Consider the following 26,555-nt stretch of genomic DNA (forward strand, 5'->3'; position numbering starts at 1 on the left):
AAACAGAAATTATTTTTACTTGTTGTGAGATCATGACAGGAACTGTGAATCATCAATAAATAAACAAACAAACAAATAAGAATCTCAAGTCTACAATAATTTGTAATTCTACATTGAAAAAGACCCCAGATCTCTACATCACTTTAAGCGACATTATCTTCATAATGAAAAAATTGATTTGATCAAATTTTAAGACATACCATGTCAGGCAATAATGGAAAACAGATTTCATGGCATATTTTCTTCTGGATTACTTCAATTACTTTCAGAATCTCAGAAGTTATTCCAAACTCGAAGTTTTGCTTTATTTTTTGTTTTGACTTGTTTTATTTATGATTTCAATTATCCCTGGCCAAATGAATCCCTGATCTCAGTCCACTGCATACAGTTGCCTAAGAAAAAGAACTGACTTGCACCTGCAAGACCAACAAAGGGAAGGTTCTAACACAGTAACATCCAGTACTGAGGGCACAAAACCCATTTAAGTCAGTTTCAAGTTTGAGCTAAAACGAGCAAATTCAAATTAAAATCTCCCAGGCAAGATTCTAAAGATCAAAACCATTAATTTTAAAAGTTGAAAGCAGTCAGGGCCTCCTTCCAGGAGGTACTGAGTGACCCTTAATGCCAATCGAAGTTACCAAGGGTTGAAAGAGCTATGAAGCCTCCAGGACTGAGGCTTCCAACAGGCTACAGCTCCCAGAGACCAGATGAAAGTGGGCTAAGGGATCACCCCTCCAGTGGATTCCAGTAAACACTAGTTGGAATTCACTCAGCAGTTTTCAGGACCAAGTTCCTAGATCCAGGAATACCTGTTGTCCCAGCAAAGGGAACAAGGGACACATATATTTTGGCTGCTAACTGCTGACACTCACCCTCAGGACAGAGGAATACCTACATCTTCCTTTCATGGCCTCTTTGTCAGTTCATAAATTTTTTAAAGAGAAATAAACACTTTTTCATGTAATAACATGCTCCTGGCACTATTTTTACTCTGTCACAAGGTTAAGTGCATAAACAGCAGTCACTTCAGATATAACACTGAATTTAAACTTTTATTCTCCTGGTCCAACACAATCACATCCTTCTGCATTTTCGTTGCCCAACATCCATGCCTATGGATTATCCTAGGTAAAGCAAGTTTTGTATTACTCAGTTGGAAGGAAAAAGCCAGAAAGGGATTATTAAAGACAGTGGACTCACTTCATCAAATGACAACTACTGGCTTTTGTAAGTAATAACAAGCATGAGAGACAGCTTTGCGGGCTCTGCAGAGCAGAGCTCCAAGTTGACCAGTGGATAAATTGCCATGTTGGGAACATAAAACCATTCTGGAAGCTGACATCTGAAAGGCAGACGCAGCAGGGGCTTCAAAGGGGGTGAAATTGCAAGAGACCAGGTTGCCATTGACACCAAGGCACAAAAAGTGCAACTTGACAACCCAAGGTCTTCATTCAGCTGAGTTATCAACTGTGGGTCTTACTGCCTTTCTGATTTCATGCTAGATTTTAGATTTTAGGGAGGAGCTTGGAGAAAAATTATCTGAGGGTGCTCTAAGGACTCCGAAGTCAGAAAACACATAAACCGTTAATCTCATGTCTTGCACCCCCGAAGACTTGATATTCTAGAGCAGCCAAAGTTACTGGCCGTGCTTCAGCATGATGAGAGATGCTGCTCAGAATGAGGATGAAGGATTCTCACTGCCTCCTGCAGGAATGTAGGAAGGATCAAACGTGCCCTGCTCTGCCCGCAGGGAAAGCAGAGCAAAGAATTCTCCGCTCCCCTCCCGGTGGGTTTCCGCTTTTAGTCATGGAAGAAGGATGTTGTGGGGCAAGACTTGAGCGAGCGCTAACACATCACTTCGGAAGGAGTTCCAGAATTGGCTCCATCACACGAAGCTGCCCAATGCTAGCACCGGAAAACCTCCACCCGACACCGGCGGGCTCTTGCTGCCCTCTCCCGGGATACCGCAGGCGGAGGCACCGCCCGGCTCGCCCGGAGCCCGAGCCACCGCGGCGAAAACAGCGCCGAGGCTTTGAGCTGGATCCATGGCGTGCGGCAGCGCCTGCTCAACCACAGCCAGGGACAGAGCACAGGGCTCACCCGCGACGGGAGGTGCCGAAATTCCAACCGGCTCTGGGGATGCCGAAAATACCAACCAGTTCTCAGGCTCACTCGTCTCTGCTCCATCGCTACCAGGGGGTTCATCTTCGGGAATTGCCACCTCGCTGTCGAAGGCCTGCGGAAGCAAACAAGAGGAGAGGATCACACCGTACCCAATCCAACCCCGCATCCACAATCCAACCTCTCTACCACAAAAAAAAAAAAAAAAAACAAAACAAAAAAACCCCAAACAAACAAAAAAAACCAAACAAACAAAAAAACCCCCACCACCACAAGTCTTTGCCCTTTCAACACTGTCAAAAACAGCCCGATTTTGTAAACCCTGTGCCAGCTCTGACAGCAGTGGTGCCTTGAAGAGATGACCAAAGTGCTTGTCACAGCATGGAGCTGTGTCAGGGGAGGGTTAGGTTGAATATCAGAAAAAGGTTCTTCCCTCAGAGGGTGCTGGGCCACTGAGCAGGGTCTACAGGCAATGGTCATAACTGCAAGCGTGTGGACAATGCACTCAGGCACAGGGTGGGATTGTTCGAATGTCCTGTGCAGGGCTAAATGTTGTTCTCGATGATCCCGGTGTGTCCCTCCCAGCTCAACATACGCTATGATTTTTTTCCTGATATCTGAATCTCCTGTCTCAGCTTAAGGCCATTTCCTGCTGCCCTCTCACTGCAGACATTGTAGAAGAGACCGGTCCCCACCTCACTCCAGCCTCCCCTCAGGCAGCTGCAGTTGCCCCAGGCCTCCCTGAGCTGCCCCAAACCGCCGCCCTGGCCCCGCTCGCCCCCGCGGCTGTCGCTCCTCCTGCCGCCAGGGGCCGCTGCGGCGGCAGGGGCGCCGCTCTCTCCGCCCGCCGGGGCCGCGNGAGGGACCGAGGGACCGGGGCACCGGGGGTGGAACGGAAGGAGGGGCGGCGGCGGCGGCGGGGCCGTGCCGGGCCGGGCCGGGCCGGGAGGTGGAACGCACGGCCCCGCTGAACCCGCCGCGGGGCCTGCGGGAGCAGCATGGCCGCCAGCCTGTGGATGGGGGACGTGAGTGTCCGGCTGGGACCGCGCGGCTTTGTGCGGGGCGGCGGGGCTGCGGGGGTACGCGGCCGGGCCGGGGGTGGCGCGGGAGGCACTGACCGGCTGGCACCCGCACAATGACTGACTGACACTCTCCCACAGACCGACTGACGCCCTCTCATTGACGGACACTCTTGCACTGACTGACACTCTCACACCAATTGATGCCCTCACTCTGGCACCATCACGCTGACTGTCTGACAGCATTGCAGCAACTGACAGCCTTACTCTGACTGACTGACACTCTCTAACACCCACACAACAACCGACAGACTGATACCCTCACAGTTCTGACACCCTCACTCTGACTGACACCTGACACCAGCTGACCCTCTCCCTGACTGACCCCTTCACACCACTGACACCCCCACACTCCCCGACACAGCCTCACAGCCCTCAGACATTCAGACACACCTGAACTCCCCAAGTGACACGTCATACACTCCTGTGCATGCTGACCTGCTCACACAGCCTGACACACACACTCAGACATAGACCCCAGCCTGACAGGCACATTTGTGAGCAGTTACACACACGCACACCCCCAGAGTGACCCTCATTGCCTGCCTGCAGCCAGGTCACAGCCAGACTTACACCAGTGTCCCTGGCTGTCAGACACATGCATTGGCACCAGAAAGTCTCACACTTCCATACTCTTAAGAGGCACTTACTCCTATACTCGCAGCGTGTACACTTGCATGCTTCAAGGATTTACCTGCTGTTTTACCTGCTCAGCTGCTATAGGCATTTACATGCTTACATTGTGCCAGGCATTTGCACACACTCATGGTTGTGCTGCTAATTGTGCTCACACTTGTAGGCACATTTGTATGCACCTTTCCAAGATTATCCCTCACAACCTGGCCTCTTACACCCTCATAGGGATTTTGACTCTCCTGCATGCATGCACATTCAAAGCACTTACACTTCCTGCTAGGTACCTCATTCCTGCCTGTGTGTGTACCTGGCAGGAAGAACAGCCATATGAAGCATACTCACAGGGGCTTCTTCACCCAAGGGTGTCTTGCTGCCCACTTATGTGCCCACTGTAGGCACACTCACAGTGATGCATAGCCCACAGTGTCCCTTGTGTGCCCTTAACACACCCTCACTCCTCTGCCCCTGTGTCCTTTACACTCACTGCTGAACACACACTTTCACACACGTTTCACACTCACCCCAGCATGTTGTAGGGCTCTGCCACCCAGCCGCACTGCACGTGTGTGTGTGTGTGCTCAGTGTGTTGTGGTGCCTGCATTTCTGCCACTGTGGTACACTGTGACACACACATGTGGTCCTACTGCATGTAGTGTCTTTGCTGTCTGCCACACATTTGTACACACCTGTGTGCACTCCACTTTGTGTGTACATGTCACAACTTCCCTGCCACCTATTTCTTGGACACACATCTTCCTTCAGCCCCTTTCTTGCAGCTCACACCAGCACAGTCCTGCTTGCACGTGGTGTTCCTCATCACTCACGTGTGTGTGTGTACACACAGTGCAACACATCCTGGAGAATCCCACTGGGTACTTCCCTTCCACACACACACTCAGCACACCCAGTTTGCCACAGTATCAGGGTGTCCTCTACTACCTCTGCTTGTGCATGGAGACTCCATGGAGTCAGTTCTCCCTTTTCCCCACACAGAGGGTTTTCTGCCGCCTGTCTGTGATAAAGCCCATCTTCTTTTTCATCACTACTCTCACAAGCAGGCCATGGCTTTTTGAGCCATGTGGACATATCTAAGCAACTGGTTGTCTTTACAAATACAGCTTTCCTGTACACACGCAGCCAGGATCACCCTGCATGGCACGTCTGTGCAGAGTGGTGCTGCCTCTGCTCCTGGGACAAGTCAGTTCTGCCTCACACTCGCTTCCACAGGGCATCTGCTGCCTTTTACAGGTGCAAGTGCAGTATGGTCACCTTCTTTCACATACTGCACAATCTGTCACACACACAAGTGGTGGAGCCACCTAGTACCTGACAGACACACAAATACTTGAGGGCTGTAGGTTACCGTGAGCCACCTGTTTTGCACAGGTAAATACATGGAGCTATATATATTTTATACTACATTTTTCAGCTCCATGTTACCTGTCACACACACTGCTCCCCATTTTAATTTTGGTTAGTTCCCTCTTCCCGTTTCTGTTATACACAGTGAACAGTGCCCTGTTCACTCACTCACAGTATATTTGATCCAAATTCCAGCACCCTTTCCTACTTGTCAGTCCGTTACGCCACACAGACACCTGCTCTCCAGCATGTTCACATACACTCTTACCTGCACAGTGCAGTCCTTCCCTGTGACATGAACATGGTCAGTGCTCCCATGGGCAGGATGAAGTGTAGAGCTGCTGTGGGACACGATTCCAGGGCTTCCCCCAAGTGCTGCCCTGGTATCTCCGGGGTTGTGCGAGGCAGGCACAGCTCTGCAGACCCCTAACACAGCTCCACGGGGCAGTGTCATCTGCCACATGCCACCCAGAGTTGTGCCACACTTGTGTATCCACAGTGCTGGCCCAGCCTTCACTTGTACCTGGAGAAGGAGCCTGCCACCCTGTCCCCTGCTCCCTATAGCGAATGCTTAGTTTGATGCTGTATGTTTCTGAGTGGCTTTTGTCCTTCTGTGAAGCTCCCTGTTCTCTGAAATTCATGCTGTCTCTTGGGTTCCACTTTGCAGACTGTTGAGCCTGGTTCATGCATGCCTGCTGGTTTTGAGTGGCATCGACCCTCTTAAATGAGTCTTCTTTTTGAAGTGTAAGGGTAAAATCCTTCTCAATAATGTTTTAACTGCTTAGAGGGACATTGACACATATATTCTCTTTTTTGTAGATGCCCTGATCTAACTTTCTTCATTTTTTTGCTTTTATAGCTGGAGCCCTATATGGATGAAAACTTTGTTTCAAGAGCCTTTGCCACCATGGGAGAGCTTGTACTGAGTGTAAAAATCATTCGAAACAGGTTGACTGGGTAACTGTTTCTGTTTGTTCTCCAAGTGCTTTTGGACTGAAGCCTCGCTGTGGTCCTTCCATATCAGAGTGAATTTTCCCTTTGAGTTTCTCACCATTGCTGCTACCAATATGTGAATATTGATGAGAGCAATGGAGAGGGCACTGCTGGCTCTTCAGCCTTCCCTCAACAGACAAGGTTTGGCCCACATCGTGCAGTGCTCCAGCACTCAGTCAGAGCAGTGTATGTATCTCATTCCATCCCTCTGAGAATTACACCTCCCCATGCTTTGGTCACTAGTCTGTAGTGCAGCTATGTGGTGCTGACAGAGGTGGGAAGTCTCACTCGGAGCAATAAGAGAACTTTTAGAGTTCATTTGAAATAAAATGAGTGATTTATGCAGAATAAAGTAGTTTTGTTCTTATTGATTGTTCTTTTAAGTGTTGTAATTTCAGTTTTCAGTAGTTTAAACTTGGGTGGGCAAATTGATAGTCAATGAAAGTAGGAAGTAAACTGTAAGTTAACCATTTTCTAGGTGCTTTTGTTGACCTGACATGGTAAGTAGGGGCTATCCCTTGAGATCAAGCTTCTCTTTGGTAACTAATATTTATACTTTAAAAAGAAGCTCTTTTATGTACTGCAACTATAGAAAATTTCTTACCAGTTATCTAAAATACAGCTTTCCTCATCAAATGTGTTTTAAATTTATAACTTTGGTCTCTTCTCTTCTGTGTTGTATGTTCAGAATTCCAGCAGGCTATTGCTTTGTAGAATTTGCAGATCTAGCTACTGCAGAGAAATGTTTACACAAAATTAATGGAAAACCACTTCCTGGTGCTACACCGGTAAGTAAATGGGATCAGCCAGTTGAGAACCAAAATTTGGAAGGGGCAGATAGTGTAAAATGTGTATTTTTAATGATTACAGATAAATTCAATAATTAGAAAACTGGAATTCTTCTTTGCTTTAGAATAGAAGTTATGACTATAAAACTGTTAATGTTCTTGCTTAGAAAATTGTTGAGAAAAACCACTGATTTCTTTGTGACTGTCTAGACAAAATTCAGGTGTAGAAGTGTTGTGGGGTGTGATGGTTTTTATAGCTAACCATTGCTGCTGTTACCAAAGATGGACTAATCAGAAACCTGAGAAGAGCAAGGAAGAAATTAGGCTGAGTATAGTGTATGTCTGCCACAATTCTTCCATCTCTCTCCTTTTGTATTATCATGGAGTCACTGAGTGGTTTGGGTTGGAAGGGACCTTAAAGATTATCATATTTCATCCCCTACCATGGGTAGGGACACCTTCCAGTAGACCAAGTTACTCTAAGCCCCATCTAACCAGGCTTTGAACACTTTCAGGGATGAGGCAACCTGAGAATTTAACTCTGTGTGTTGTTACATGTGTACAGGATGAGCTTGCAAATTCACACTGTCTTTTGAGTAACCCTGATTGGCAAGAGAAACATGACTTTTAATCTTGCATTGTTCTTGGCCCTTAGCAAACAGAAGCTACTCAAACCTCTTTACGGTGGAGAATGAGACAGAGTATTGAATAATTGCAGTGCATAACTGACATCTCTTCTACATAAAAGCTGGGTAGTTAGGGAGAAGAGGAGGAATAGGCAGAGAGGCTAATTTTAGGATGTTGGCTCGAATATGTGGTAGATTAAATGGGACGGCTGACACAGCTGTCTGTTGTACCCACAGGAGTTGGCTGCAGTAGCTGGGGTGACTGATTCATAAAGCAACTCTAGAATCACGTCAGTTATGGTGTGATATACAAGGTAAATGGATTCCTATTTCAGAGTAGTTAATACCCAGAGTAGGAGACTGGGAAGTTCAGATTGAGCTATTTAGTCAACGTTCCTCAGAGGGTGACGTGCCCTGTTAAAAGGAGTTGATGAGAGGCTTGGAGATATCTGTTTCACGTGTTTGCTCATGATTAAGGCAAGCTGATCATACTGGATGCCTTCTGTAGTCACTGGAAAGACAAAGAGAGCAAGGAATAAGATAATAATGGAAGTTTGGTTTTGGGAATACCCATCTTTCTTCACAGTTTTGTCCAAAACACAGTGCTGTGTGGAGGGATGATTTGCATAACGCGCAGAGAAAGTTACAGATGTCAGGCAGAGATCCAAAGCAGCCCAAATCAGTGCACTCAGAACGCAACTGCCCAGCTCATCCTTTGCATTTGGAGAATTTTGTTTACAGAAAGCTTGAGTGTGGCTCATGCTTTTATTTATTTTTAAATACTGAATCAGTTAAAGGAATAACAGAGAGCCATGGTGCTGGTGCTGTCTCTCTTTTCCAAGCTTTGGTGTTCCCAGTTCCCGTCTAAGTGGCAATACTCTCAGGTGTCTTAATGATTTTAAACACAGAATATTGCAGTGAAGAGTAAAATAAAAAAATCTAAAAAACCCTAAGTGCTTCAGTGGAATCTAAATTTTGTGTTAGCTTGTAAATGATCCACAGAAAGTTGTGTAGTACTGTGCTCCGGAGAATGCAAGTGTGCAACTAACAGGATTATAGCCTAGACTTAAATCTGTGCGCTATTTCCCAAGAATTATTTACCTCTTTTTGAGGGAATGAAATCCATCATACAAGGGCTCTTCACTGTACTGAACAAGTTCCCTGATCTCTAGGGCATTTCTGATTGTGATCTGAAATCCTGATTTTAGGATCCGAAATCCTGATCCTGAGATTAGCCCCTGATCTCTAAGAGCTGATTCAAAGATCTTGGTCTCCTTAGATCTTGGTCTAAACTTAGATGTAAGTTGGGTGAAAGTTGCTAAAAGTCTGGTAGGTTGGGAACAGAGAGTTCCAGATGTGACAGAGGGCGCAAATGTAGGCTGCTGGGAAACTTGTTTCAAAAATAAATTCAGATGCAAAATTTAAAGAAGGCTGCAGTGTCCAATGTAGTTCTTTCAGAACCCTTTAATTTTGAATCTTACTAAATGTCCAGAGTCAAGTATTTAGCCACACTTCCAGACTCAGGTTGATTCCATTTTCCAGTGTGTTGGATTTTGGTCTGTGAGTTCTTGTGTTAAATCACAAAAGTCCAGGAGTGGTACTGTTATTTCATTTTAAGACCTTAAAATTTGAAGAAATATAACATTTGTTATTACTACCTCTGTTCACATTTTGATTTTCATTATTATATCTGTACTGATGCTAAATAAAAATGTGCTTGTTACCTTAACTGGCTGGCCTGAAGGCATTGAACATGTGTCAGCATTAAGTTGTATTAAATCAGCTTATTGTATTTTTCCCTAATTGCTTGAATTCACATGACAACATTTGAATGTATGGATTCATTTTTGCCTTGTTTCAGGCAAAACGATTTAAATTGAATTATGCAACATATGGAAAACAGCCTGATAACAGGTAAGTGCTCAATATTGAAATCTTAATTTTGCCTGCTTAATCTCTCTATTAATTGCCTTGCAAAAAGTATTCAAAATATGTAAACCCAAAGTTCATCACTACCAGACTTTAGTAGAGGGAAGAGAGCTTAGACTGCCAGTTTTGTGCTTTGCCCTGTGCGTGGCACAGCAGATTTATCCAGTGTCCTTTAAGGTATTTCAACTTTGTAGCATCAAAGTATCTAATTCATATATTATAATTTAAGATCTATGTGTTATGATTTAAGATCTATGTATTGGAAATAACATATCTATAAATGAGATATTTTTTCTTGCCATTTTAGAAATCAGAGATATTCTGTGAGTAATAAGAATTGAAATAATCTTTAAATAAAAAGCAGTATTAAGTTGCTTGGTTGTGCTGCTTCAATTAACTTGAAAAAGCAGTGTCAATCAAAATTTTAGTTAAGCAACTTAACTTTGGTGGCACTTTAAAGTCTCCGTTAAATGGTCTTTCAGTATTGCTTTTCTTTAAGTTCAAATATTTAGGCTAAATGGTAACTGTCACTACTGTCAGTCAGCATGTCCCTTTTTTTTTTTTTTTTTTTTTTTGTATGATTGTATTTAAGAGATTTTCTTTTGATGTCTTTAGTCCAGAATATTCCCTTTTTGTGGGAGACCTGACTCCTGACGTGGATGATGGGATGTTATATGAATTTTTTGTTAAAGTTTATCCATCGTGTAGAGGTGGAAAAGTTGTTTTGGACCAGGCAGGAGTATCCAAGTAAGTTGTCTTTTATTCTTTTTTTTTTTTTTTTTTACTTCACATGTGGCAACAGGAAAGACAGAATGCAGCAAGGGGAAAAATTTCTTTTGGCTTAGAGTTTAGTAACCTTAAAATATTGTGGTTTTAGCCATTCAGTCTGCAGTTCGCTTGAGTTTTGGTAGTCACCATGGGTATTGTCACTCCTCTGTCAGTGTGAGGCCCTTTGTGTGTTATTGCACTTTGTAAAATGCTGAAAAATTTCTTAAGTAATCTTGAAACACTCTCTTCCTGGACTCTTGGGTGGAATTGTGCTTTACAGACTTTAGGCTATTGAGTGTATATTCCTGTGAGAGCTGTACGAGTTTTCTGTCAAAGAGGGTAGGGCACACAAAGCTATGATTTACTGTCAGGTTCTCAGTAGCTGCCTTGTTTGTCTTTCCTGAAAATGTCTTGCTAAAAACAGGAATCAAAAAGTTGGATTTCTTAATGTAATTAAAATATTTTCTAAATAGCACGAAATTAAGTTGTATTTTCCAGAGGAAGGAGCAGTTGGTGAGCATCCTTGTTTTCAAAGCAGAGCGTGGGTTCAGTGAAGCACAATTTTGTGATATAACATCTGTGAGAAAGTTGGGATAAGATATAGGCTGTGGCTGTAGGTCCCTTCACCTTCTCATATGGGGTTTCTTACTCTTAGACAGGTTGGTTTGAAGGAATCTCTGGAGGTCTCTGGTCCAGCTCCTAACAGGACTGCAACCAGCGCTAGATCATATCATCCATGGATTGTGTAGCCTGGAAAACCTCCCAGAATGGAGTTAATTCAATCTGTCTGGGCAGCCTGTTCCAGAGCTGCTCTCCTCCCCACTCATGAAGTTCCTCTTCATGTGCATCTTGAACCTCTTGCAGAGCTACTCAGTCTCTCTGGCTGTTGGGTCCTCATGCTGTCATTTCCACTTCCCCTGGGACTGACACTGCTGGGTTGGGCTCTGTGTGACTTCTGCTCCTCCTCAATGTAAACCCCACAGTTCCTGTTGTGCTGCACCTGCTTCAGTCTCTCTCTGTAGAACAGGTGTTGGTGCTGCAGGTTGGACTGTTAGTTGGGTTTTGGGAACTGTGCATAGGTGCAGACCTCGAGGAAGAGGAATCTGTGGTAGCTTGGGAAGTGGGGGAGGAGCAGGCACTTAAAGTCCTGTTTCTGGGAAGAGCAAAGCTGTCTCCCCTGGCAGTGCCAGAGTGTTGGTGCCAGGGGCTTTGTTGGGACTTGTGCAATTGCTCAAAGCTGAGGCATCTGCAGGTGTCAGTGTTATGTGAGAGAGGAGCTTAGGGCTTGTGGACATGCCCAGTGAAGCCCTGGCCCTTCCAGCCAGGGCTGGTGGATCAGGGAGGCCTCCTCCCAGCACCTCTTGTTCAGACAGGAGAGGAGCTTGGAGTGTGGTGCTGTGGTGCTGTGCCTCCTTCTCTGCTTTCTGCTGAGGGTACAGGTGCTGGTGCTTTTCCAAACTTCAGGGGCAGGACAGTAGGTCTGCAGGAAGAAATTATTTCTTTCCTCACCAGTGGTTTAACCATTGGTGTGGAAAAGCTGAATGTCTGGAAGACTTGGAAGAATCACTGTGTCCTTTGCAGCACGCAGCATCTATTGCTGTACACCGCATCCATCTCTGTCTGTCTCTATTTTGGAATTGCCAGTCTTCTCAGTTTCTCTTACACACTCCTGGTGCCATCTGAAAATCTGGAGGAGCCTTTCGGTAGCTTAGAAGCTTAGTTGGGTTTGTGTGTGAACACCTTAAACTGACTTAGAAGTTTACTTGCACTGGATTAATTTGCCATAGTCCTTTGGCAGAAGGCAAGTTAAATGAACGTGGGTCTGTATAGAGTTTTGCTTCTGTTTAGTAATCTAGTTTGTATGTAGATAAGTCTAAGCTTTGATCTGGTCGTTTTGTGAGGAGGATACATCCATACCTGTATGTATATGTGTGTGTGTGTATATATATATATAAAAGATATTTATATATCTTGCATATGAGTCTTGCTGTGCAAGGTACTGCATTTTCTGGGGCATGAACTGCTCTGAAATAGCTGTCAGTGGGGACTTCCCATGAGTAGTAGTTGATGCTGCTTTCAAAATAGCACATTACTTGGTGTTTAGCAGTTCCCACAGAATAGATAATGCACTGAAAATTTACACCCTTGCTTACGGCTCGTTCTTTTCCCCAGGTAGACAAGCCCTTCCCTCCCAAACTTCTTCCTTTGCTTAGATGGATTCCTCTTACCGTCCCACACCTAAGTCTTTGATCTTTCTGCTGCGTTAGGCAGCCCATCCCATGATGGGATCCTGGCACTGCCCTCTTGGATGCTGTTGCATTGCTTCTGACTCACTACAGCATCAAAATCCCACGCAAAGGACTGTTGGGGTTGGAGGGAGTTGGAGTTTTCTGGCTGGCTGACGTGCAGTGCTGCCACATCACAGTGAAGGCTTGTTGCAGAGTCCAGGGGTTCTGGATGTGCTGTCCCTGTTCCAGCTGTGCTCTTGACTTATCAGTATCCTCCCAGCAGAGATTTGGGGTTTTACCATGTGTCAGTTCACGCATTTCAACATGGCTTGTGTCAGCTCACTTCCAGTTCCCCAGAATCCACTGGCACAAGAACTACTTTACATTGACAAGCCCTTGAAAGTACTGCCAGAGCTTGGACGTGTGGCTTCAGGGATTCTGGAAAAGCAACTGGAAGGCAGAATAATTTCATCTCTCCCAAGAGCAGGGACGACAACCCTAGTGAACATTTTTATTCACTGTGTTTCCCAAACCAAACCAAACTTCACTGTAACTAATTTTTGTAATGTGGCATCGCTCTTTGGGGTTGGTTTTATGTGAGTTTTTCTGTGTCTCTGCAGAGGTTATGGGTTCGTGAAATTCACAGATGAACTGGAACAGAAGAGAGCACTGACAGAGTGTCAGGGAGCTGTGGGGTTGGGCTCTAAACCTGTACGCTTGAGTGTGGCTATACCAAAAGCGTGAGTAGAAGAACAGCTGGACGTTTATATGAAAATTCACGTCTGGTTTTAAATGCCTTTTAGTGCTTTGAATACATGTCCTGGATGTCTCCATCACAAAATGAAATAATAACTATGAATATGGGGAGTATCAGAATGCCCAGGAGTTCAAAGAAATTCTAACATTAGCTCAAGGCTAAGCATTTTATACTGTTTTGAATTGTTTATATTAGTAAATCTGTATACATGTACACACGCTGTAGTTAAATGTGATTGTTTTTAAAATGTATGTTCCTTTGCTTTAAATTGAAATAGTTTAAATCTTGATGATGTCTGGATAGCAAAGCTCAACTACCTTGCTAATTCTTTTATGATGTCTACTACATATAAGACTTTTGGGGCAGGTATTAACTTTTTTTTCTGTGTTTGTTCAGAACCTGATACAATGAGATCCTGGTCTGACTTGGGGCTCGTAGCACTAGGGTAATACGAATCATAGTAATTGCTCCCTATTTGAATAATATTTAGATTTTCAGTGAACTCATAAGGCTGGGGGGGAAAAGGAAGAGAAAAGCAGAAAAAATGGGTGCATTGTGGTGAGAAGATTGATGTTTCCTTCTTCCTGCTTCTCACTAATTTCATCATTAGTAGAAATAGCTGTATGTGTGACATATTTTCATTTCCAAACAATATTTGTCATCTCATTATTTCAAGTCTTGATAGTTAGGTGGAATGGTGTTCCTTGGGAATGTTGCCAGTTCATAAAGTGGCAAGGAATAGGAATTTTAGTAAGTTCTCAGGGTATTTAAGTTTATTTTTTGATTTCTAGTAGTTCTTATTTCATGAATGTTTTCAAGTTTGTGCATTGAAGATCATCCAGTTCAGAGAGAAAGGGGACGAGTCCTTGCTTAGGTTTCTGTATGACAGTGGCAGAAGGGAGAGTTTTTTCCATTCTTACAAAAGAAAACTTGAGGGTTTTAGCCAGCCTTTAAGTCTTTAACTCTTCATGTAAAGCAAGACTCAGTACTTTCTCTCGGAAAACTGCAGATCACTTAACTTCATCCTCTTTACCAGACGGAAGAAGGGACTCCATTATCTGGATTGTGGTTCAGGATTTTTCTAAACTGAAGCTCATAGTCCTGAACTCTTCCCTTCCCAAAGCCAGGAAGTGATACCCAATTAGCTCATAATGAATGAAAGTAATGTTTATTAGTGAAGAGGAATATGAATACAGGAAAAGGTATTAAATTTAAACCGCTTCTTTATGCAAATATATGCAAATAATAAATATTGTTGCAGTGAATAGTGAATATATTTTAAAGATTGAAATTTGCTTGTTAGACTAAGCCTTGTCTCTTTACCACGTTGTATCTTAAGCTATTTCACTGCTTTTTTCATACTTGTTCTGCACTATTTTGTTGCAATTTTTAAAAAATGGTTTATTGCTATTTTATTGCTATTTTTATCCTGCTTTATTTTTTGAAGTAATCGTGTGAAACCAGTGGAGTACAATCAGATGTACGGCTATAATTACAACCAGTATTACCAACAGTACCACAACTACTACGCTCAGTGGGGGTACGACCAGAACACGGGCAGTTACAGCTACAGCTACCCCCAGTATGGCTACACGCAGAGCACCATGCAGGTAGGGCAGCACAAAAACACCACAGACTCCAAAGGTGGCATGGGAACATCTCATCTTCAGCTCTGAGAATCACAGAATGTCCTGAGCTGGAGAGGACGCGCAGGAATCATTGAGTCCCACTCCTGGCCCTGCTCAGGACACCCCAACAATCACCCCTGTGCTTGAGAGCATTGTTCAAAGGCTCCTGGAGCTGAGGCAGCCTTGGGACCGTGACCATTCCCTGGGGAGTCTGTTCAGTGCCCAGGCTGCCTCTGGGGGAAGAATCTTTTCCAGATATCCAGCCTGACCCTCTCCTGACACAGCTCCAGCCATTCCCTCAGGTCCTGTCCCTGGTCATGGAGAGCAGAAATCGGAGCTGTCCCTTGGGAGGAGCTGCAGACCCTAATGATCTCTGCCCTCAGTCTGTTCTGCTCCAAACTGAACACAGCAAGACATCTTAGTATATACCTCTTAATGATGAAGTTTTAATATAGCTACTATTCAGTGTTTAGCCCCTGGTGTGTCTTCTTGCCTTATGGAGAGTATATTGCTGAGGTTAAAACAAGTCTGGAGGACACAAAAGGTCTCTTAGTACAGTTGAGATGGCAGAAGAGTTCTCTTGGTACAGGCAGTGCTCAGAGTGCCTTTGGGATCCTTCATAAACTTTGTTATAAAGGATAGAACACATCAGAACAGTCACCCCACTTCAACCCTGGAATTTCAAGAGCTGCCTCTGATAGATGTTTAGTGTAAGATCTCGCCCAAGGAGTGTTAGGAATGGAACACAGGCTTATGTGTGAAGAATTCCATTGTAATAACTCCAGTATAAAAGTCAGTCTCTGACAATACTAATCAACAAGCGATGCTTGCAAAAGAAAAGATAATTATCCACTGTCCTAAGGGGGTTGTTTTTCCTTGCAGACATATGAAGAAGTTGGTGAGGATGCATTGGAAGGTACGTTTCTCAAATTCTGTATTGAAGTTGTCTGTATGTCCTGCACTGCTTGGAGATAGACTTTCTCAAATTGGCCCTAATTTCAATTTATAATATACCTTTATCTTCGAGTAAATCTGAGAAAATCTGTGAGTTACTATTGCCTACAACAGTTGCATCCTGGTTTTACTGTTGCTACTCTTAGTCTGAACCTGGTGAGGACTGAAACTGTTTGACTTTCCCAGCACTGAGATTTTAATCTTCTGAAGTACTGAAACTTTAATCTTTTTTTTTTACTAGGGTTTCTTTTTCTGATATGCTACCAAGAAAAAAGTAGATATTCTGTTTTTCTATAAAATATTGACATTTAGAGCCCAGAATACTTCATTGTGCTTTAAGTTTACAAGAAAAAGGGAATAATATTAGTCACTACACTGATAAAACATTTCAAGCAGTTGTTGCTTGAAATGGGTCACTAAACCAGATCGGGGATTTTAGATACCTGTACAAGTAGCTTTAATTTATTGATGCAAGAAACTATCGTTTCATGCCAGCCATTCCAGATTTCTGTCTTGAGTGCAATACACACTATGCAGTGTATTTTACTCTATTCTTTAAAAAAAAATTAAAATTACATAGTAACGGATCTACAGGATCCACAGGTATGGAAGCTGTTATTGGCTCTTGAAAGCATTCTAGGAGAGCTTTCCTTTTGCTGAAGCAAACATACTAGGACTAGAATGGGATATCTCGGGATATTTCTTTTTCTGGTTGATTAAATGAAAGATTCCTACCTTTGTAGGAAACTGAATTAATGTATTGTCATTGTATAATTCCTTTTCCTTAAATCTCTTCTCCTGTAATGTGTTACATGGTGTAGCTAAAACCAAACATGGAATGGTTTGGGTGGGAAGGAGCTTCCAAAGACACCTTTATCCACCCACTGCCATGGGCAGGGACACCTTCTACTTGACCAGGTCACTCCGAGCCCTGTCCAACCTGGCCTTGGACACTTTAAGAAATGGGGCAACCACAGCTTCCCTGGGCAACCTGTGCCAGGGCCTCACCTCCCTCACAGGGAAGTTACACGTTTACAAACATTTTGTTCCTCACGTGTTTTAGAGTCTTTCCATTCATTCAGCTTTGTACTGAGAGTCATTCACGATCTTTGTGATTGTGCTACTCTGATAACCTGAGCTTTGGGTTGCCAGTGTTGTCAGGTGAGCTTTACACCCTACAGGGGTTTGGGGAGTCCATCACTGTGCATTTGGAGCAGCAGGATTGGACCTGCACGCTTTTTGTCCAGCTCCAAAATGCTTTCCAAACATTTCTTCCACATGTAAAATAGGGCTATGCTCACCATGATGCTGTGGTGCCACTGACACTCCCTTCTTTCCTAACTGTGACTCCAGCCTTGAACTGCTGGAGGCTTTGGCAGATGAGCTCTGGTGACTGCAGCAGCACAGGATGCTCGCATCCATTTGTCCATCCATCATTTGTGACCTCACAGTGGAAGGAGCAGAAGAGAATGGGTACCTCTACCTCTGCTTCTGCCCATCAGGGCAAGCCCCTTCTGGCAGTGCAGCTGACTGCACTGGGCTGTGAGGTGCAGGTGTTTCCTCCACTGGCTGTTCTGTGGGGCAATCACTGTTGTAAAAAGGGATGTGGTTATTGGATGTAGTTATTCCTTATCTCATTGCAGAGAGATTGGGTAGGACTGATCTGGTTAGGTTTGTCACTTGGCAAGTGCTGGGAATGTTTGGTGACTCACAGAATCACAGAATACTTGGGCTTGCGAGGACCTCTGGAGATCATCCAGACCAATTCCCTGCTTATGCAGGCTTACCTAGAGTATGGCTCACAGGAACACATCCAGATGGGTTTGGAATGTCTCCAGAGAGGGAGACTCCACACCCTCCCTGGGAAGCTGTTCCAGTACTGTGCCACCCTCCATGAAAATAACTTCTTGTTCATGTTGAGGTGGTTGCTCCTTGTCCTGTCAGTGGGCACCACTGAACAGAGTCTGGCATTATCCTCTGACATCTGCCCTGGAGATACTAAGACTCCCCCCATGTTTGTTTTAATATACCAACTTGTTTACAAGGTGGGTTTTTTCTGAACACCTTTGATGTGTGACCTATTTGTCTGTCTTTTCTCCCATAGATCCCACACCTCAGTTAGATGTCCACGAAGCAAACAAGCAGTTTATGGAACAGAGTGAAGAGCTCTATGATGCCTTGATGGACTGTCATTGGCAGCCTTTGGACACTGTCTCATCAGAGATCCCAGCCATGTTATAGCCTCATTGCTGAGGCATTGTGGCTGTGAGACATCCTCCCATTGTGCTCCAGACTGTTACACTGCCCCCGGATCCTGCAGCTGTGAGGGGTGGCCCTTTCCCCACCCAGGTCAGGTACTCGGAGTACAGGAGGACTGTGGCCTTTCCTGTAGAGAACAAGTATTGTAGGAGCATCACAGTAACCTTTATTCATGGCGAAAAATAGAACTGCGACAGTTTTATTCCTTTTGTCTTGAAATGAACTCTTAATACTTACTGGGAATTGTAATTTATAAACTCAACAAGATGGCACAGGAGAGAGACTCTACTCCATCGTACAATAAAAAAGTTGGTCTTTTAAGTAAAATTACACTTTGCATTTTGGTTCCTGCCCATCTTTCTGCTTTGCTGCCCATTCAACTGTCTTAAGTCATTTGACCCAACGCTCATGAATGAGTTATTTCAAAAAAGATCATTGTTGGACACCACTAAAATGTCTCAAAATCTTTCCAGTGACTGGGTGAGGTTGCTATAACTTGAGCGTGTGATGAAAGTTTGCATTGTGGTTAACTTAAGCTGTGATCTTGAGCTTGCAAGTTTGATATTCTCAAGCAATCAACCCAAAGAGCACTTTGGAGAAAAAAGACAGAAAGGAGTGTTATAAAGCTTTTACCTGGTGATACCTTGCACACCTGGCCTGCTTCTCCACCTGTGTATGAGGAAATAATTCCCCGTGAACCAGCAGTTTAAAACACTTTTCCCAGCAACCATATTTAAATGTTATTTTGTGTATCATGCCTTTATTTTTTTTATTGTGGACACACCTTGATGGTCTCATTGAGATGTTGAGATTTTGTAGTGTCTTCCACTGTCCAGTCAGAGCAAAACTAAAGATCTTGCAGCAAAAAGGGGTCAGAGCAATTGCATTGATATACTGTGCAGCAAATGGTTGTTAACTTGAAAAGCAGTTTTCTACCGGATGTTGTATAAGCTGATTGGACAAGCAATATATTTAAGCTGATATGTTGCATTAGAGGTGAAAGTGAAAATAATAGCACTTATATACATGTTATAAGCCCTTTTTCAGGCTTTTTGTGCCTTAAACTCTTGGAGAAATAGGATCAGAGAAACTACCTGTAATAAATGTCTGTCCAAGGAATAGTTTGGTAACTGAAATTGCTACTGCAGAGCATTTCGTTGCCTCTCTGCCCATGTTGATGCAGAGATTTGCCACCAAATTTAAATACTTTGATAAAGCTACTTCTACTACACCTTTCTTTGTGTCTATAATTATGACCTATTTGTCAGTCTATGGTCTTTTTTATCAACTGGAAGTTGGATGTGAAGGGAATGGTGATGTGACTGGAGTTCGAGTGAGCTAGAGGACTACTGGACTCCTGCATTCTCATCTGCTTTGAATTTTTCTCATGCTGTGCCCCTGGCTGTGCTGCTGTCTCACCTTCAGCTGCTCTGAATGTAAGGAAAGGAATGTTCCCTGTGTATGCCAGGAGTTTCGGAAGCAGCAGAAGTGGAAGAGAGCAGAGCTGTATATCCTCTAATGTGGCTGCTCAGCTCAAGACACCCCCTCTTCTCGGGAAGTTCAGCAGAGTGGCATTGCAGAAATTATGTAAAGAATGGCATTTAAAACACTTTCTGGATCATTCTGTTACTGTGCTGCCCTGTGTGCCTGCCCTTCTCCTGTTTTGCAGTTGTCTTTTCCTATCCCCACGAATTTTGGCTTTTACAGTGTAGCCATCCCAGTTTGCTCCGGGGGGCAGGGGTGAAGCCACATTTATTTATCAATATAAATTTATTCTGCTGTTCTCATCTGCCCAGCATTGCTGTCTGTGGAGTATTCCCTAATGCCTGGATAAACTACGTCTATGAAAGTCTGTCTCTAGAGGAGAGAAGAGCAGGTTATCAGGAATCAGACAGCAACCTTTGGGAAAATCCTTTTGCTCTCTGCTTTTATTTTGTGGTGGAAAGAAAAATGGTAAATATTAATCCAACCCATCCCAACCTCTAATTCCTGGGAGAGCTGGGCATGTACAGAGCCTTGTGAGGAATAATTTGGGAGTGCAGAAGCCAGCAGAAATGACCTGCTGACTCCTGTTTACTGGTGCTGCAGAGCTTAAAATAGCTCCAGCTTTTGTTTCAGGGGAGAGGTTGATGCGAGGCTCTGGGCCTCATTCCCTGGAAATAGGAGCCAGGCTTTTTGGGTTGGTTGGAAGAATCTCAGCCAAGGTTGTTTGCAGCTGTTAAATCTCTGCATTGTTTGGGTTTGATTTTTTTTTTTCATATCACTTACTTATCTTAATGTTCATTTTCAGCTCCTGGCCATTATTGCTGTGTCTGAAGCACAGGAGAGGCTTTTAAATGGAGCTACAAAACAGCCACATCCTGGGATTTGTAAGGTTTGCCTTTTGGAATCCCAGTCAGAGTGTGGGATTTTGTTTCTCCTGGATGGCTGCAGGAAAAGCCTAGATTAATTACCATTTAGTGTCACACAGGATGAAAGACAAGGCCTCCATGTAGTAAGGTAAATTCTGCTTTTATCTCTAAGTGCTAAGGGCAAGAAGTCCAAGGCAGATGATATCACAGCTCCTGAAAATTGCGTCCATATCGGCAGCAGAGATCAAGAAGCACTCTGCCCTTAAGCAGGCAAGGTTTATAGCAATTCCAAAAACAACTCAAATATTCTTACTGTGTTCTTTGATGAAGATGTGATCCTCCAATTTAGATTAAATTGTAGGGACTCTGATTCCCGTTTGAGTTACGCAGACTGGGAATGTTCAGCAGAGCTGGAGGGACGTGGGTATTTTAAGACACAGAGTGGTGATTTCCAAAGGCTGAGCTCTGAGGCTGTGGGGGGCCCTCTTGCTATTAGTCTGTGTTTAATTAAAAGCATGACAATACACATTGGGGTGGCCTGGGGACGATCCTGACCTGCTTCCAAAGGGATGAGGAGTCTGGAAGCATTTCTTTAGCAAATGATAAGAGGAGCTGCTAGTGATTTTTTTTTTTCCATGTGAGTCTGACTAGAGAAAATTCCTATTACTTGGATCAGTTTCTGGAGACGTGTTCATATCCCACACACTGAGATGCATACAACACCCTTAGGAATTTCTCTAAATTCCTTTTGAGCAACAGAGATAAATATTTGACTCTAATCTTTCTGTACTGGGTATCTCATTACTAGCTTGTTAACCTTCAGCTTTTGCTGAGGAAGATCTGACAGAAATTTTTACTGTCCAGCCTTGCTATCTCCCAGTGATCTTGTAAAGCTTACTGGATACACCCATTTCTGGATTTAACTTGGGATTTGCTTAACTATTAAACTAATTCAGTGGCAGGCTGGGGTGTGAATTTGAAAAGCAGCAGCAGAAACTGATAGAGCTGCTTCAGGAAATGTCACTGACAGCTCACTTTCTTGTTTTTCCTGGTCAGAGCAGTTTTTCAAAAATACCTCCTTTTTTTTTCTTCCTTAGCAGTTATTCCAAGTCAAAATGGTTTTTCCAAGTGCAGTCAGTTTTTTAAGAGGGTGTTTGGGGTCCTGCTCAGCACACACTCATTTTTCCCAGGCACATGGTGGGAATTTTGGGGTGTTCTGTGCAGTTCTGATGCACAGATGATGATCCATGTGGGTCTCTTCCAAATCAGGATGTTGCATGATTCTATCATTCAAAGATCATGCTGACTCTGCTGTAAAATTTCCAGGGAAAAAGAAATGGTGAATAACACAGTTGGTAGAGTTGAGAGCTGACCATGGCCAAGACTTGCTTCCACCCCTTGATGTGTCCCAGGGAGCCGTAGGCACAACAATCTACCTGGATCACTAATGCACACCTGCTTTTCCTTACTGATAGTTTTCACATCTCCGTGCATTGTCTGCTCCCATCTGTCAGGTGCTGGGAACTGCAGCTCTTCCAGCATGTGCTCTCTGTCCTGTGCTGTGGAAGAAGCTGGTGAGAGATTCTCATGAGGGCTTCTCATCAGGGCTTCGCTGACCATGGACATGCAGTGGGATTTTTCTCTGCCACTCTTGGATCTCCGTCCATCGTGTTATGGCAGGCTGAGGTCTGCTGGGCATCCAGTGCTTTTCATTGCTGCTCTTTGGGGATTCTCCCAGTTCAGCATTTGGAAGAGTTTCTTCCCAAGCAGTGTTTGCCAAGGTTTGAATTCTTGGGATTTTTTGGATGATTTTTCCTACAGTAATTTCCCAGGATTTACTCTGCCCTAGGATTTGACATGATTTTTAGGCTCACATGGTATCAGTGGCTGTGCCAAGGAGACTCCAGGAATTGCCTCATGACTTGGCGGACCAGCTGTGAGATCCATGGAGGAGGAGAATGGGAGCAGCTGCTTGTACCTTGTCCCTGACAGCTTTGGCAAGGACTGTCTTGGGGAAGGTTTGGCTACACAAGGTTTGGGGCTCGTTCCCAGACTTGGCCGTAAACAGGTGAGTGTTTATTTTGTTGCTGATCTGCCAGCCATGTTTGGAGGGAATTACTAACTCAAAAGGTCATTGCTGATCACTGGGAATTTTTTCAACTGTTTGTTTGCTCAGAACAGATTAAAACATGACCATCCTTTTTGCCCTTTCTCCAGGACTTGCAGGCTTTTCCAGCTGATTTCCCACTATGGTTGTGCCTTCAGCATCAGCACCAGCAGCTGTTCCAGCACTCCCTTCCCGCCCGTTGACAGGTGCTGCCATTTTAAATCCTTTCCATGAATTATGAACCATGAACCAGGAGCTTCACAGAGGTATTGTGTTGGCAAACAGACTTCTGTTTCCAAGAACCTTTCCTTCTATTCCCCGAGGGTGGTGCTCCCCCCACCCCCCCAACCCCGTTCCAAACGGGAGGAAGGAGAAGGGGAAATGCAGCTGCTGTTTTCAGCTTTTCAAAGAGCACCCCTGGTGTGGACCTAGCATGGAGAAGGAGAGAGAAATTGTACTTGTCCCACCCGGACTGGAGAGTCGTTTAGGTGGGCTGGGATGTGCAGCTGCTTCCAGTGCTGGTGGGTGTTGTTGTGAATCGTGGGATCTGAAATAGTTTGGGTTGGGAGAGGACTGAAAGCTCATCTCGTTCCAGCCGCTGCCGTGGGCAGGAACACCTAGAGCAGGTTGTTCAGGGGTCTTTTCTATGCTTTGGGATGGGGTGGCGCGGGAGACTGGAAGGGGGAAAGGCGGGAACGACGATTGGGACTGCAGACAGCGCGCCTACAACTCCCAGGAGCCTCTGCGAGAGAGCCCGGCACCAGCAGCCAATCGGAGCCCGCACTGCCGCGCTATAAAAGGTGGCCGCGGACCAGTTTCCGCCTCTTTCGGCCATGGCGGCGAGTAGGGGTGGCTGTGGCGTGGGCGCCGGGAACCATCCACCGCCATCCTTCGTCGCTGGGGGTCTCCCGCCGCTCGGCTCCGCCGCATCGGCGCCCTGTGGGCATCGCGTCCGGCGGCGGCGCTTCGGTGCGCTTCGAGGGCTGCGAAGGGCAGCGCGGCCTTGCGCCCGCCCTTCTCCTCAGGCCGGGCCCGGCCCCAGGTGAGTGAGGGACCCCTGAGGCTGAGCTAATGCCCTGTCCCGGGACAGGCGGCCGCGGGCGGAAGAGCCGCCCGGCCCTATCGAAGCTGCGTCTGTCGGTGCTGTGGTAGATGCAGTCAAAAAGGAGCCGAGAGCAAAGGGATTTTCCTCGACGGTCGCCGCTCAGTTGGAACCTTCGTAACTGTCCGGCAACATTTCGGGAAAGTACATAGCCCACCATGGGCTAGGGGGGTTACTGGCGCTGGAAGGAGGCGGCTGCCGCAAATCCCTGCCCCTGGGGTCCGTATTGATGCACGGCGTGGGAGGAGGGGAAGGGATGTATCCCGTCTTTCTGTGGTTTTGTTTTAACTTACTTCTCTTGCAATTTACTGAAGGCTCAAGACTCTTCTTCCCCAGCAGCATCCTGGTGTAGAAGGTGATCCTGGGACATGGGATTGCTGGTGACAGCCTCAGCTTTGAGCAGGTGAGATGGGCAGGTTCTGGAGTTCTCCATTGAGAGGCTGAGAATTGGTTGGTTTTGTGGCCTCCCTGGACCAGCATAGGAACCAGCAGCGTTTGCTGCCCCTCTGCTGTTGGGCAGTGCTAGCATCCTCCATAGGTCTTGTCCTTGGGAATGAGCCCTGCAAACTCCCTTAGTTCTTGTGCCATCCAGATCATGTGTGGGTGAGATAAGGGTAATTCCTCTCTGGGGCTCGATAGAGGCAGAACTGGGTGTCAGCCCTGATCCCAGAGCCAGTCAATCACTCTGTCACAGACTTTACCAGATAAACGCGGTGTTCACCTGCATGTTAATCCAAGAGCTGTGGCTCCATGCAGTAGCTGCAGGTCTCCAACAACATGCCAGAGCAATGGGAAGGTCTTTGACTGCTGGGCCTCTTCTGCCTGTGACTGTCACTCACCCCTCCAATATATTTTTGGGAATTGGGCTGTTTCTTGCTTGGGGTTCCAGGGTGAAATGAATCAAAGGTGTGTCCACAAAAGTCTGCAGCCCACTGCTGAAATTGGGGGTATGTTGTGATGTCTTCCAGAAGTCCTGGGTGTTCCAGAACTCATCCATCTGATGGACAAACCCAGGTGAGAGGGTAGTACCTTTGTTGGATCTCCACAGCTCATCCCTCCAAATCCCTTTCCCATCAGATCTGAATACCGATCTTGTGGTCGAAAAAGGAGGAAGAGTAACATTCATGCTGGTCTTGGGCTCTCTGCGGGTGTGTCCTGTGCTGAGAGGGGCCACTAGGAAGACAGGCTGTGCTGGTCTCACTGTTTTGGGAGTTCTGGTTGGGAAGGAAATTCCTGGTCAGGAGAGGGGATGAACATTGGGCGCAGGGGGCAGACGTGCCATGAGGGTTGGGGGGCTGGAATTTGTCAGGAATATCTGAGCCATGGATTTGGAGTGACCCATTGGCTTCAGGCACTAAACTGTGGTTCTGTTTTTTCAGCAATAACTGTGGAAAAAGATGAGAACCTGTGAGCCCTGTCCCAAGGGCTTCACCTTGCTTCCCATAGGACCCGAGTTGTGGGAAAGCTGCAGTGCAGAACATGTGAGTGTCCTCTGGGGAACTCCTGGTGTTGGGATGGGCAGTAAGGGTAAATAGATACTGAGAGGAAGTTCTTGGCTGTGAGGGTGAGGAGGCCCTGGTTGCCCAGAGAAACCGAAGTGTCATGGGCCAGGTTGGATGGGGCTTAGGCATCCTGCTCTGGTATCCTTGCCCATGGCAGGGTATGGAATGGGGTGAGCTTTTAAGATGCCTTCTAACCCAAACCATTCTGGGATTGCATGATCTGGAGTGGGGTCTGGAGGGCCGGGGGCAGTTCAAGCTAACTGTGCTGGAAGTGGCCAGTTTTTCACCTGGACTGTGCAGGTGGGAATGATGAAACTTGTTTCAGAGGCTTTTAGTTGACCAGAGTTGTCATCTGTGGTGCAGGGTGTGGGTGAGATCAGTGGCAGTGCAGCCTGGTCTGTGATGATTCCCGAGTCTGGAGACTGTTGGATGAGTCCTGCGGATATGGGGCTGAGGCCAGGCATAAGCTACCCAAAACCTCAGGGCGGGGAGGGGACATCCAGGAGTCCTGGCATGTGGATGGAATCTGACACAGCACTGAGCCTGACTGTTCATCACTCAGCTGGATTCTTTTTTATCCCATTTTTCAGGTCTGAGCAGAGGGTGAGCCATCCCTGAGGGACTTGGTGCTGCAGTGCCTGACTGTTCTTTTCCAGCCCTCTCTTCAGAAGTGGGAGCTCTGCAGAGCCAGATCCTGGCTCCTTCCTGAGCTATGAGTTCCACTAAGTGGGATCAGCCACTTCTGGGCTCCATTCACCTGCAGTGGAGGGAGATGGAACTGGCGTGGCTCCAGGTGTTGCTGAAGCTCCAGTTCAGATGCTCCACGTGGAAGAACAGTCGGTTCCATGGATTTTTCTCAGGAGGGGGTTTGGATATTAAATACTTGATTAGAGCAGGGATCCAGTAATGCCAAGGTGGCGGGTTTGATCCCTGTATGGACTGTTCACTTAAGAGCTGGACTTGGTGATCCACGTGGTCCCTTCCTACTTGGACTATTCTGTTTGCGTGATAGGATTTTGAATAAATATGATTACTTCAAATCCTTGTGGTGTCTCGTGTGTTTGAGTTGCATTGGGATAGGTTGAGGCTGGGCTGGCTCTGAGCCATGGAGCCTGAGCAATCCCCTTCCAGTCGAGTTCCCCAGTGCTCAGAGGCAAGTTCCTGTTCGCTGCAGCACCTGCCAGTGGGGTGTCCTCCACAGCCCTGCTCAGGAGTCCCTGGAGTGCAGAAACACCTGGGCCTCCATGGAGGTACTAGAGCATCTCCTTGCAACCTTGCAGCTTTCCTAGGATCTTGGCTCCTGAGGATGCCAGTGAGTCTGTGCACTCACTGCCTGGCTGTCCCTGTTGTCACCAAAGCCAGGCA

General features: G+C 45.7%; 2 protein-coding genes and 4 non-coding genes across 17 annotated transcripts; 5 read left to right on the plus strand and 1 right to left on the minus strand.

The window, feature by feature from the left end:
• LOC120511681 (collagen alpha-1(IV) chain-like) lies at nucleotides 1–3,121 on the minus strand. The gene is made up of 3 exons (XM_039729084.1): nucleotides 3,082–3,121; nucleotides 2,817–2,959; nucleotides 1–2,236 (listed from the first exon to the last, which is right to left on the minus strand). The coding sequence occupies exons 1-3, from the start codon at nucleotides 3,119–3,121 to the stop codon at nucleotides 1,886–1,888; spliced, it is 534 nt and encodes a 177-aa protein (XP_039585018.1). The 3' UTR covers nucleotides 1–1,885.
• On the plus strand, nucleotides 2,993–26,230 carry LOC120511700 (tRNA selenocysteine 1 associated protein 1). Of its 12 annotated transcripts, none has more exons than XM_039729164.1 (18): nucleotides 3,009–3,146; nucleotides 5,866–5,948; nucleotides 6,058–6,155; nucleotides 6,880–6,979; nucleotides 9,467–9,519; nucleotides 10,150–10,281; nucleotides 13,151–13,270; nucleotides 14,735–14,897; nucleotides 15,798–15,831; nucleotides 17,974–20,081; nucleotides 20,419–20,627; nucleotides 21,994–22,260; nucleotides 22,348–22,547; nucleotides 22,697–23,628; nucleotides 24,003–24,091; nucleotides 24,657–24,702; nucleotides 25,068–25,169; nucleotides 25,781–26,230. In XM_039729164.1, the coding sequence occupies exons 3-10, from the start codon at nucleotides 6,070–6,072 to the stop codon at nucleotides 18,108–18,110; spliced, it is 825 nt and encodes a 274-aa protein (XP_039585098.1). In that variant the 5' UTR covers nucleotides 3,009–3,146; nucleotides 5,866–5,948; nucleotides 6,058–6,069; the 3' UTR covers nucleotides 18,111–20,081; nucleotides 20,419–20,627; nucleotides 21,994–22,260; nucleotides 22,348–22,547; nucleotides 22,697–23,628; nucleotides 24,003–24,091; nucleotides 24,657–24,702; nucleotides 25,068–25,169; nucleotides 25,781–26,230. The 12 variants fall into 12 exon arrangements, with proteins under 12 accessions (XP_039585087.1, XP_039585090.1, XP_039585086.1 ...); XM_039729163.1 differs by having other exon boundaries at nucleotides 5,866–5,942; XM_039729153.1 differs by lacking the exon at nucleotides 5,866–5,948 and having other exon boundaries at nucleotides 2,993–3,146; nucleotides 22,329–22,547.
• On the plus strand, nucleotides 23,698–23,840 carry LOC120511766. Its single transcript, XR_005629827.1, has one exon. It is a non-coding gene; the product is annotated as a small nucleolar RNA SNORA16B/SNORA16A family (small nucleolar RNA).
• LOC120511767 lies at nucleotides 24,410–24,540 on the plus strand. Its single transcript, XR_005629828.1, has one exon. It is a non-coding gene; the product is annotated as a small nucleolar RNA SNORA44 (small nucleolar RNA).
• Nucleotides 24,741–24,857, plus strand: LOC120511768. The gene has a single exon (XR_005629829.1). It is a non-coding gene; the product is annotated as a small nucleolar RNA SNORA61 (small nucleolar RNA).
• On the plus strand, nucleotides 25,582–25,652 carry LOC120511765. The gene has a single exon (XR_005629826.1). It is a non-coding gene; the product is annotated as a small nucleolar RNA SNORD99 (small nucleolar RNA).
• Nucleotides 26,231–26,555: the final 325 nt, after the last annotated feature.

The sequence above is a fragment of the Passer montanus genome, unplaced genomic scaffold (genome assembly GCF_014805655.1).
Source record: "Passer montanus isolate IOZ18808 unplaced genomic scaffold, ASM1480565v1 scaffold68, whole genome shotgun sequence".
NCBI classification, from domain to species: domain Eukaryota; kingdom Metazoa; phylum Chordata; class Aves; order Passeriformes; family Passeridae; genus Passer; species Passer montanus.